Source organism: Rana temporaria, chromosome 13 (assembly GCF_905171775.1).
Source record: "Rana temporaria chromosome 13, aRanTem1.1, whole genome shotgun sequence".
In the NCBI taxonomy this organism is placed as follows: domain Eukaryota; kingdom Metazoa; phylum Chordata; class Amphibia; order Anura; family Ranidae; genus Rana; species Rana temporaria.
In genome coordinates this window covers 42,765,953-42,778,712 of record NC_053501.1, presented here as the reverse complement: position 1 = coordinate 42,778,712, position 12,760 = coordinate 42,765,953, and the positions used below count along the sequence as shown (strand labels likewise).

Genomic DNA, 12,760 nt, shown 5'->3' with positions numbered 1-12,760 from the left:
TTAAAACACAACATGAGGTATCTGCCATTGTGTTAATGAAATGTACACACCTTTTACCTGTTAAACTAAGGCCGTGTACAGACGACCAAACATGTACGATGAAACCGGTCCGCCGGACCGTTTTCACCGTACATGTCTGCCTGGGGATTTCTGTATGGTGGCTGTACTCACCATCGTACAGAAATCTGCGCGTAAACAATACGCGGGGGGTGGCCGCGGCGACGTGGGCGGCCCTGCCAGTTCAATGCTTCCACGCATGCGTCGAAGTCATTCGCCGCATGCGAGGGATGGCGGGCGCTCGGACATGTACGGTAGGTCTGTACAGACGACCGAACATGTCCGAGCGGACAGGATTCCAGCGGGCATGTTTCTAAAACAAGTCCAGACATATTTGCCCGCTGGAAAAAGGCCCGGCGGGCAAATGTTTGCTGGAATCCTGTCCGCTCGGGCCTACACACGACCGAACATGTCTGCTGAAACTGGTCCGCGGACCAGTTTCAGCAGACATGTTCGGTCGTGTGTACGGCCCATAAAGGTTTACCACCTGCAGTCTATCAAGAGGAAAAAGGGATGTTAGTCCTGTGAAGGAAATTTACAGTTCTGATGAGCTCCAGAACCTTTTAATACACATCTGGAAATAGTACTTAATACAGTGTTGTAACTTAGGTTTACTGACCCTTAATACAGCCATAATAGTGTTGAGTTCTTTTGTGAAGAATTTAAAAAAGCATATATTAAATCTGTTTTAAAACGGAATATTACAGCACATTTCTTCGTTACATTGGGCTTCCCAGTGAGACTAAATGTCAATATGGGCACCTTCTACTAATTTTACCAGTTGAATGCAGTTCCCGTAGGAAGCCAAGAATTCACAAAAAAGTCAGTTTACACAAAACGTCCACAGCTGCAAGTCATTCATTAAGAAATTACCTAAAAACCTTCTTCCTATGCCGTTCTTTCAGTCTTTTAGAAGATATCTTAGAATCCATATATAGACTAAACCGTCAAACCAAGCTTATCAATTTTTGGATCAGAAAACTGGCCAAAAAATAAAAAAAAGTCCAGTCTGGCTATCTGACCAACTTTTCTTCCAGCTCAGTGACCAGAGGTTGCAACCATTTATAATGGTCCTGCATCCTCTGAAAAAAACAAACACACACAAGCACGGCTTAGTATTACACCATGGCACGTAACATCTAGGAGTACCTTTAGACATCCTTCTGCAGACTTCTCATCTGTAAAATGTACATTGCTCACTGAGGTCAGGAGGTATTTCAGACATTGTACCCATGATATGCACAAATATATTTACCCATAAATGATTATCTTGAGATTTTATACACAATACTGTACGTACAGATTCACACAATCATGAAATCATACACTACATGCTCACATACACATTCCTGATAATACTTGAAAATAATAGTCATAAGAGCAGGTCAACAGACTTCCCATGACTTGGCACAGTTTTGATCCCCAAAAGGTCTTGTATAGATTCCAATGTATTCAGGTAGTCAGATGTGCTTGATGCTATATTTCCCTTTTTGAAGCTGAGAAATGTATAGTTTGGATTTGCTGCCATCTTGTCTTTTAAACCAAACCTCATCGCTATTTATAGTTGTGATGACAGCACTGCAAGGTAAAAATAAAAGATTTTAGAAGCTAAATCAACAATTTATCGTGCATATATAAATCTAGCGATTGCTTAAAAGCGGTTCTCCACCCTAAAGTGGAGTCCCGCTGATCGGAACCCTCCCCCCTCCGGTGTCACATTTGACACCTTTCAGGGGGGAGGGGGGTGGGGGGTGCAGATACCTGTCTAAAGACAGGTATTTGCACCCACTTCCGGCCCGGCATTCACGGGCAAAAGACGGGCATTCCGTCACATCCCGCCTCCCCCCCCCCCCCCGTTGTGTGCTGGGAACACTCGGCTCCCAGCACACAGCGGGAGCCAATCGGCGGGCGCGGCGCGAATCGCGCATGCACCGTAGGGAACCGGGCAGTGAAGCCGCAGCGCTTCACTTCCTGGTTCCCTCAGCGTGGATGGCGGGGGAAGCAGCAGAGAGACGAGCGATCGCTCGTCCTCTGCTGCGAACGGCGCTGGACTCCAGGACAGGTAAGTGTCCTTATATTAAAAGTCAGCAGCTGCAGTATTTGTAGCTGCTGGCTTTTAATATTTTTTTCCCATGGCACATCCGCTTTAAAGCGGAGGTCCACCCAAAGGATCACTGAGGATGGCGGGCGGCTCGGCTTCGGCGGGCGACTTGGACAGGTAAGTGTTAATTTTTTTTAAAAGTCAGCAGCTGCTGTATTTGTAGCTGCTGGCTTTAAAAAATAAATAAATAAATTCAGGTGAAAAGTGAACCCCCGCTTTAAAAACCAAGTTTGGCTTAATTTTTTGTTTTATTTTATTAATTAGCACAAGGGACATAACTTGCAGTTAGTATGAGGTTTCCCTTGTGTCGATTCTTTTCAGTGAAAACCTTACATCCTACCCCCACCCCCGCAATCTTCTGGTGTGGTAGGGGGTCAATACAGCTAAAGAGATTCAGGAGCTCCCATCAAGAGAGCTTTACTATGCCTGCCCTTTGTAGAAGCCATACTACAGCTTCTATGAATGACACAGGATCTTTGAATGGGCTCCGTTACTCCCAATTAATAGACCCCGTTTCATTAATAGAAGCTGTAGTACGGCTTCTATGGCTGGCAGATCTGGCAGTATAGGGAGGGCATAGTCCAGCTCCTTAGGCTGCATTCACACCTGAACGCGGCGTATGTTACCACGATAAATTGCGGCGTTTTGTCCCGCGATTTGCCGCGACAAAACGCAGCGTTTTTTAAGCCCAACATACGCCGGAGGGGTGATCAACATTTTTGGCCAAGCCGAACGCCGCCTGAAAAAAAGGTCCGGGACTTGTTTTGAGCTTCAGGCGTACGGCGTTTGGCGTGGAGATGTGAACCATCTCCATAGCCGACAATGTTAAAATCACCCCTCCAGCGTATTGCAGGCTGCAATAGCGTCGCGCTACAGGCGACAATACGTCTAGGTGTGAATGGAGCCTTACAGCCGCTTAGCTGCATTAACCCCCACAGCACCGGAAGATGATTACGGCAGCAGGGCTTAGCAAAGGAGATTGGACAGAGGAAGATTTATACTGACAGAAGAATCTACACAAGGGACACATCTGTGCTGATTTTTCGGTTTTAGTTTTTAGCTAAACTTGGGCTTTAAAGGGGTTGTAAAGGTTTATTTTCTAAATATGTTCTTTTAAGCTAGTGCATTGTTGGTTCACTTACCTTTTTGTTCGATTTCCCTTCTAAATGTTTTTTCCCCCCCTTTGTCTGAATTTCTCACTTCCCGTTTCTTCTCAGTAAACTTGCCTCCATCATCCGAGCCGTGGTTAGTCATCCAGAACAGCTTACTGAGGAGGAACAGGAAGTGAGAAATTCAGACAAAGAAAACAAAAGAAAAAAAACATTTAGAAGTGAAAGCGAAGGAAAAAGGTAAGTGAACCAACAATGCACTAGCTTAAAAGAACCTATTTAGAAATTAAAAAAGAACCTTTACAACCCCTTTAAAGCTGAGGTTTAGGTACAAGGCTAAATACATGAATCAAACATACTATTGCGACAGTTCAAATGTAAGTGATTGGGCTTAAGTACTCTCACATGCCAGAGATCTGACGCCAAGTATTTTAGTTGTGACTAATGAAGGAAGGAGTGACAAGAGAGCGCTGAAGTAGGGAGCATAAAGTGGTCAGGGAGTAGGCTTTACACAACTTGTCAGCAGAAATACATTTTCATTACAAGAGCTTAGATATAGATAAATAAATAAAACCCTGCAGATTTAGGCCCATTTCACACTGGGGCGTTTGAGCGTTATTACAGCGTTTTTCGAGCGTTATTCGAGCGAAGCCTCATCTGCAATCCCAATGTGCTGGTAAAGCACCACTAAGACCCTAACGTTTTAGGGCGTTTTTGAAGTGCCTTGGTGTGAAAGGGTAAGGCGTTTTTACAGCGCTATCAATTAATTTCAATGGAGAGGGGCTTTTTTTTCAGCGCTCAAAAGCTGCTCCAAAGATGCTGCTTGCAGGACTCAGTGTGAAAGGGTCCATTGAGATGGAAAGCGTTTTATAAGCGCTATTTAACGCTAAAACGCTGTAAAAACGCTTCAGTGTGAAAAGGGTCTTAGGGCAGTTGGTTCAGCCGATAAAGTAATCCTGGCCAAAAGTTCATGACTAAGAGCTCAGCAAAATACTTACCTGGTTGGGTACTCATCTTTCTTGTCTATACAGATCGCCTGCCCTCGTCCGTACCACTCTCCATCATAATGCAGCCTCCCATCCTCTGATCTTGCCGCATGCTGATGTTTTTCCATCTTTACTGGAACTAAAAACCATGATAAATTGACATAAACAAGAGATTGTCCTTCATTTTCTGTTTTAGTGAAAATTGTCAAATTTTGCCTCATTTTCTCCCCCATAAAAATGTCACCAAGACTTTCCCTAATACAAACACAGATTAAAACCTAAGTGCTAATAGCTGGAGTTTGGACTTAGAATGTGCCACACATGCCCATAAAAACCATCTAAATGCTTTGAGCATGTGTGGTACGTCCTTTTCTTCTGCGGCTCCCTGGCCACATTGGAAACTAAAAGGACTTGTTTAGTATCACAGTTATTGCTGCTTCTTTGCAAATTGGCACTAGCAGATCTTGTGCAGTGTCAAGAGTTAAGACCCGTACACACAATCAGATTTTCCGCCAACAATTGTGTTATGGCGGGATTTTTGACGAATAATCTGACCGTTTGTACGCTCCACCGGACAACTGCGGTCGGAATTTCCGACAACAAATTTGGTATGGCATGCTTTAAAACAATCAGACAACAAATGTGTGCCGTCTGATCATCCGATCGTGTGTACACAAGTCCATCAAACTAAAATCCAAAGTACAAACACACATGCTCCAAACCAATAGCACAATATTAGCAGAAGGTGCCCAAAGGGTGGCGCTACAGAGCAGAAGAAAAAAAAATGCATTTTAGTGTATGTTGAATGAAAAAGTTCTGCCTTCTGTATGCAGAACAAGTTCACGGCCAACGCCCTTAGCAAAAAATTCCATGGATTTGTCCGATGGAAATCCGATCAGGTGTACGAGGCTTTACAATGTAGCAATCGCATTTAATCGCCACACACTCTGGTTCTTACATAGCATATCAAAATGCTCTTTGATATGCATATGATGTCCAGGTTGCATAGCCATTCGCCTAGCATGTCTAAGTGTACATTTTTTCTGTGCAAAGAATGTTCAAGCCATTGAATACATTTGATAATTCCCTCTAGCATGCTCTAGAACAGGGATATGCAATTAGCGGACCTCCAGCTGTTGCAGAACTACAAGTCCCATGAGGCATAGCAAGACTGACACCCAGAGGCAGAGGCATGATGGAACTTGTAGTTTTGCAACAGCTGGAGGTCCGCTAATTGCATATCCCTGCTCTAGAACATGGGTCTTCAAACTACAGCCCTCCAGTTGTTCAGGAACTACAATTCCCATCATGCCTAGTCATGTCTGTGAATGTCAGTGTGTTACAATGCCTCATGGGATGTGTAGTTCTACAACAGCTGGAGGGCCATAGTTTGAGGATCCTTGCTCTAGAACAGTGTTTCCCAACTCCAGTCCTCAAGGCACACCAACAGGTCATGTTTTCAGGCTTTCCATTATTTTGCACAGGTGATTTGATCAGTTTCACTGCCTTAGTAATTACCACAGCCGTTTCATCTGAGGGAAATCCTGAAAACATGACCTGTTGGTGTGCCTTGAGGACTGGAGTTGGGAAACACTGCTCTAGGAGTTATAAAATAGGGGGGGGGGGGGGGAACTGCGCTGATGGGCAAAGGGAATTGGATGGACCTGTCCAGGATCAGCAATTAAATGTGGGATATGCTCTAGAAGTGTTACATTTTATTTGTTAAAAAAGACATATGCATTGCATGCACATCCGAGTACTATTTAGCGGCCATGTGTTTTTTTTTTTTTACCAATTGTCCATACTAAAAATTGATTCAGAAGAGAACATAGATCAAAGAACATTTGTTTTTGCTCAGTTCACACAGTACACATGTACAAAATGGTTCTAAAACCATTGATCAGGCTACAAAAAATAAAAATAACTTGTTTTAGTATACAAAATTGAGCAGGCAGGAAAAGGGAGTTTTTTGTAGAGGAGACATTGCATGTCTCTTCCGCAATGAAATGCTCACAGTATCAGAGCCGGTTGACACAGGAATAGACAGCTGCCATATCACTTTACATTTTCAGCAGCTGTCCATTTCTGACTGCGGTAATGGGGGCAGTGTAGCGCGTGATGCAGTGCATTACACACTGCTTTTTTGTTGGTTTTTGTACAAACTTTAATTGAAGTGCACAAAATTACACTTCATTCATGTTGCTGTACAGCAGCGTGTGCAGTGCCCATGCAATTGTCTGCTTTAATAGGACGTGCTGTGTCTGAGGAAACAACACAGTGCAAAGCAAGCCAAACACAGCCTCTGTCATTTTACACTACTACAAAAGAAATCATTGGGAAAATGCTGGCTTGCGTTTGATGAGCGCTTTAAATTTGGGAACACAAAGCCGTAAAGCTCTTGGGAACAGACAGTTTAAAACTTTTTATAATTCTTACCTTCTGGCTTTACTCGATGAGGACCCAGTGTTGCCATTGCCTATGTAACAATAAGAATGATTTAATATAGAAAACGTTCAGAAAAGATCTTTAGCCCAGGTTCACATTGATGCGATTTGAAAAGTAATTTGACATGTCAAACTGCATGCCAAAATCGGCAGCTATTGCCAGCAATGGGACCGTCAGAATAGGTGCGACCTCGCCCCGGTTCCCAAAAGTAGTTTCTGTACTACTTTTGGCGACTTCGGGTGTGATTTCAATAGACATCTGTGCAGGAACTCGCACGATTTAAATCCCGCAGCAGTGTGAACCTAGGCTTAAACAAACATCTCTCAGAAAACCTTACCTTTCTGATTGTAGTCCAATCTTCAAGTATATCCAGATCTTGTAACATGTAAACAATATATGGACGTGGTATAGATAAGGACTGTACACAGACTTGTTACAGCTTTTGTCAGTAGTATATATTCACTGCCATCATTCAGTCATAGCAATCAGTGGCAACATCTTTATTAGCAAAAAAAGTTTGCTTTTCCCTTTAACCACTGAAGACCTGGACCGTTCTGCAGGTAAAGGACCAGGCCAGTTCTTGCAATTTGGCATTGCGCCGCTTTAACGGACAATTGCGCGGTTGTGCGACGTGGCTCCCAAACAAAATTGGCATCCTTTTTTTCCCCACAGATAGAGCTTTCTTTTGGTGGTATTTGATCACCTCAGTTTAGGCTGATACGTTTTCTACCCATTTTTGGTAAAAAAAAAAAAAAAAAAAAAAAAAAAAAAATTATAATAAGACCCCACATCTCTCCTCCAGGCTGGAAAGAATGAGATTGTGAAAAAAAAAAAAAATTCACAGATCTCATTCTTACTAGCCGCAATTGCGGTTTGTTTACTTACGGGTACACGGGCGTGACGTCATCACACTCTCGCACCGGGCCTCCGACGGTCATAGAGATGACTGGTGACCGCCATATGACGGCGTGCTCCTAAACCCTCCTCTATGTTATCTTATCAGTACATGTACACAGATTTTCGTTTCTAGGTAGTTGTGTTTAGAGGCTTTTTCTTGAACCCAAAAAAATAAATTAAAAAAATGTGTTCAGAAGCTGTGTTTAGGGGCAGTTGAAGCAAACGCGGTTAAACGTGGCAACTCATGTTTAGCAGTGTTTTGTTTAGAAGTTTATCTTTTTTTTTTTTTTTTTTTTTTTTTTTTTTTTTAAAATATCAGCAAAACGCGGCTAAACGGACGTTTTTAGACACTGGTTTCTAAAAATCGTTCAGGAGCAGTTGAACAACATCCCATGTACAGGAAGCCTAATAATCCAACAAGCACAAAGCCATTCCAGAATAGGCAAGGCTGGGGTGGTGGGAGTGGGTTAAGGAAGGGGGCGAATTTACAAGGAAGAGCCATCAGCAAGCAACTGTTTTTGTATTTGTAAATTTGTATTTGTAAATACCAAGCTTACTCGCATATACCATGTTGCGCAAGAGCCGGTTCACACTGCGGCGGCACGACTTCGGGGGCAACTCGACAAGGCATCCTGAAGACTTCAGAGGCGACTTAAAATAACTTCTGTATAGAAGTCAATGCAAGTCGCCCCCGAAGTCGTACAAGAACCTTTTTTTAAGTCGGAGCGACTTACGTGGCTCCTATTAGAATGGTTCTATTGAATACAATGGGACGCGACTTGTCAGGCGGCTGAGTCGCCCGACGAGTCGCCCCAGTGTGAACCGGCTCTGAGGGTTTTATACACCCATTAAAGCTTTGTATACATTTGAGGTATACTGTATTATTTTGTTGGATATGTGCACTATTAGATTTTTATTTATTTTTTGGAGTGCACTTTAATATTGTTTAAGGCTTTGAGGCCAATTCACTTGATTTAGTGCATTATTTTACCGCAAAACCCTGGTGTTAAATATCACAATATTTTTTTTACTTTCTGGTCCGTTTGTGAATTGGACTTTTTAACCACTTCCGGACCACCCACCGTCGTTTTATGACGCTACTTTGCAGAGGAATACCGTTATGGTAGCAGCCAGCTACCATAAACCTGGTATCCTCTTAAAAAAAAAAAAAAAAAGAAGAAGAGGTGGTTGTTGTCGTCGGCGGTGGACACCCCCCCCCCCCCTGGTGCCCTCCTCCGCTTACCGGAGCTGTCGGTAGCAGCGAAGCCGATCGCATCCTCTGCCTAGGCCGACATGGAGATGAGTGAGGGGAAAGATAGCCCCCACCCCTCTCCATATCATTGCAAGGCGGAAGCGACGTCAAAACGTCACTTCCGCTCAATGCTCTTAAAAAGGGGATTTTTTTGTTTAAAATAAAAAAATCTTTTTTTTTTTTTTATTGCATTTTAGTGTAGTGTAAATATGAGATCTGAGGTCTTTTTTGACCTCAGAAATCATATTTAAGAGGTCCTGTCATTTTTCTAGTAAAAGCGATGCAAAAAAAAAAAAAAGTTTTAAACTCGCCCCCGTCCCGTTGAGCTCACGTGCAGAAGTGAACACATACATGAGCAGCGCCTGCATATGAAAACGGTGTTCAAACCACACATGTGAGGCATCGGCGCGATCTGTAGAAAAAGAGCAATAATTGTAGCCCTAGACCTCCTCTAATTCAAGACATGCAACCTGTAGAATTTTTTTTTAAACGTCGCCTATGGAGATTAAGCGTGACATGTTGGGCATCAATTTACTCGGTGCAACATCTAACAAAAAGTGATATTTTTTTCCAAAAAAGTGCACTTGCAAGACCACTGCGCAAGTACGGTGTGACAAAAAGTATTGCAATGATCGGCATTTTATTCTCTAGGGCAGGGGGTGTCAAACTGGCGGCCCTCCAGATGTTTAAGAACTACAACTCCCATCATGCCTTGTCATGTCTATCAGTTTTACAATGCCTCATGGGAGGTATAGTTCCGCAACAGCTGGAGGGCCGTAGTTTAAGGATCCCTGCTCTAGGGTCTTGGCTGGAAAAAAAAAAAAAAATATGGTTCTCTACTTCTCCATCAGTTTTCTAGTAACCTTGTAAAACACAAAATCTCAGGAAGAGGCTCGGTGGTTAAATAAATATTTACCGGCACATTTTTAATTTTGCGGTAAATGATTAATTGGAAATAAATTTACCACATGCAATAATTTATGCAAATGAGTCACATAACCACATTACCGCATGCGGTAAAAATTAGTGAATTGATCCGTTTGTTCCTACCATTCTGTATTGCTTGTGGGAACTATGGTTTAAAAACCCCATGTGGAGCCCTAGAGGCAGTTAGGTGCCACTTATCTTGACAATTATTTCACTATTATATAAATATAAACAGAATTTTATTAAATTTACTGCAATGTTTGTAAGAGCCGAGCCATCTTTGACCACCCAACACACACACACACACACACACACACACACACACACACACACACACACACAGGGCCCCATTTGAAAGGGTACATACAAACTGAGATTCCCCTGTCAGACAGCGTTCTCCTTTAAAATAACGGTTGTGGCAGCCTTCAAGGAAAAAATTATCAAAAGGCTTTTTGTTATGTTCCAAGGACAAAATTGTTATTTTTTTTTTCCGCTCTGTGCATCAAATTTAAATAATCTGAAGCATTTGGCACACACCATTTGTATTTCAGGATCATAAGACTATTGTGAGCCAGGCATTCCTGCTTGGTTATCACAAAGTAGATCTTTCAACTCTACAAGCTTTCCACTCAAAACATAATCATGGACAAAAGTACTTAATCTGCTCTTGTGTGGGCCGATGTAATTTACAGTAGGGGAAATGCATGCAAATCAATGGTTTGAAAGGCTTTACTAGAATAAGAAGATAATTAGTTATGATGGCAGTGAATGGACACTGTGTCCCAATATCTGAGGAGGCCATTTTTGTCAGGATCTGACCACAGCAGCCATATATTTTAGACTATTAAGTGATTATCAAGCCCAAAAAAAATTGAAAAATAAAAACATTTCCTTTAAAATGGTGCACCACAGATTTGTATGAAAACCAGCAGTAGAGGAAAATGCACAAAGTTAAATATGGAAAAATAATCTCTAGTAGGAGGAGAATTGTGTGCGCTCTTGTATTTAACAAGAGGTTTAACAAGCCAGATGGAACCAACTTTCATAAAAACAGATCTGCAGCATGCCCTAGATTGGTTCTTGCAGTTGAAAATACAAACATTTTCAATTTCATTACCCAATGATTACCCCAAAATGTGTGTAGGTTTTGATACACATTAGCAATGACTGTGGCCTGTCACTTTCACAGCAACATCTTAAAACATGTTTTTAATGTGTTCCTATTAACACAGCATATCTAAAATTGTAATGTATATATATATGTATATGTACACACACATACTTTGAGGAGAGGGTCTCTCTCAGGGCAGATTGCAAGCAATTCTGGACCACCTAATCATTCAAGGTGTGAAGTTCCTGGCATCTGAGGCCTAGGACACAAAAAGGACATCACCACAATGTCCTGGTTAAGAAAAAAGGATGGCGAAGGCTGTAAAGGCACCTTGTAACGATGGAGCACCAGGAATGGTTCACGACAGGAAAGCCAACTCTGAAACTCTTGTAGCCAAAGTAATGGCAACCAGAAAAATAGTCTTCCAAGTCAGGACTAAAAGGAATATCCTGGATGGGTTTTAATGGAGATTTCAGCAATCTCAAAAAAGTTGAGGTCCTGGGGTCTCATAGCCAGGGAAGCAATGCACGCTACACCTTGCACAAAAGACCTACGTGAAAAAGCATGAAGCAATCAGTCTCTGAAAAAAAGGGCCACCAAGATGAAAATCTGACCTTTGATTGTACTGTAGTCAAGCCCAGTCCTAAATACACTACAGACTTGGGGGGGGGGGGGGAAGAATGCATGTAATCTCAGCGACCTCTCCCTATCAGCTAATTCTTTTTGGACATGTGGTTTTCACTTAAACCACCAATACACTCTTATGCATTTGCATTCTAGCATTTACTGTTCTGTCATTTGACTATAAAGTGAATACACTTGTAATAATAACTTTAACCTGGATTTGTAAGATAATTAGTTTTTTTTCCTGTTATACTGTGGATGTCCATATACCTGTTAAAAAAAAAAAAAAACACAAAAAACACACATACACACACACACACACACACACACACACACAAACACTTTCCAATATTGTCATGGTGTTTAACCACTTAAGGACTGAGAAAAAGGACTAGAAAAAAAATCATATGTGTTAGAACCATCAAACACCCAAGAGAATTAAAATGGAAGTCGTTCTTAATTTTCTCACACCGTATTTTTTCAGCAGTCTTACAAATAGGAAAAGAGGTAAATATAAATAAATTATAAATATAGATATAAAATATAACCCAGGCAGCGCTTATGCATATGTATATTAAACACATACTTTCTCTCTGATTAGTAAGTGTCCATGTTATAAAAACAAACTTGCACAAATAATGGAAAAATAAGGTAAAAGAGTCCGCTTAATGCCAAAAGGTAAGGAAATCTGACCACACAGCCAATTGGTATTGGCCACGGGTGTTTGCTCGGTGCATAAAAGAAGCGTGTGTGTTGCTCGTCTCCACCCTCAGATGAGGTCTATACGACAAAACTAGTCAGGGTGAAGCCAAGTAATGCATGTGGTGACGTCAGGCGCTGTCAGGAGCGGAGACATCCATCCTCGCAATCCTCGTAGACAGGGGAAGCAGCGTGCGGTAGGAGAATCTGCGGTTTACTGACACCGGGCTGATGTCCATTATTGTGAACAAAGCTGATCGATTTAGGTTTTCATGCGAGTGTACATCTGGATGGGTTTAAGTGTTTTAGGATTAAAAGTTTTAAAAACGGAGTTACGCTATGTCCGCTCCCTCTAATATATGGTAATCACTGAGTAACCAGCCTGGCTGATTAAGAGCGAGTGGAGGCACCTGCTGAGATCACCTTTCTATTATTACCATTTGCTGTGGTTTAACCGTTTTGGGGTACAAGTTTATACAAGAGGGGATTCCTATCCACACAACCCCCCCCCCCTTCTATGAGCACACGCGTGGAGGTGACATCTTCAGTGTA

At 42.1% G+C, this 12,760-nt stretch overlaps 1 protein-coding gene across 1 annotated transcript in view; it reads right to left on the bottom strand.

The window, feature by feature from the left end:
* Positions 1-587: 587 nt before the first annotated feature.
* BRMS1L (BRMS1 like transcriptional repressor) overlaps positions 588-12,760 on the bottom strand; it is a 32,302-nt gene continuing 20,129 nt past the window's right edge. The window contains exons 7-10 of the mRNA XM_040333391.1: positions 7,036-7,100; positions 6,690-6,729; positions 4,266-4,392; positions 588-1,635 (exon numbers count right to left, since the gene is read on the bottom strand). Of these exons, the coding sequence (XP_040189325.1) occupies positions 1,518-1,635; positions 4,266-4,392; positions 6,690-6,729; positions 7,036-7,100 (350 nt within the window). The 3' untranslated portion in view covers positions 588-1,517. The remainder of the gene's footprint in view (positions 1,636-4,265; positions 4,393-6,689; positions 6,730-7,035; positions 7,101-12,760) is intronic.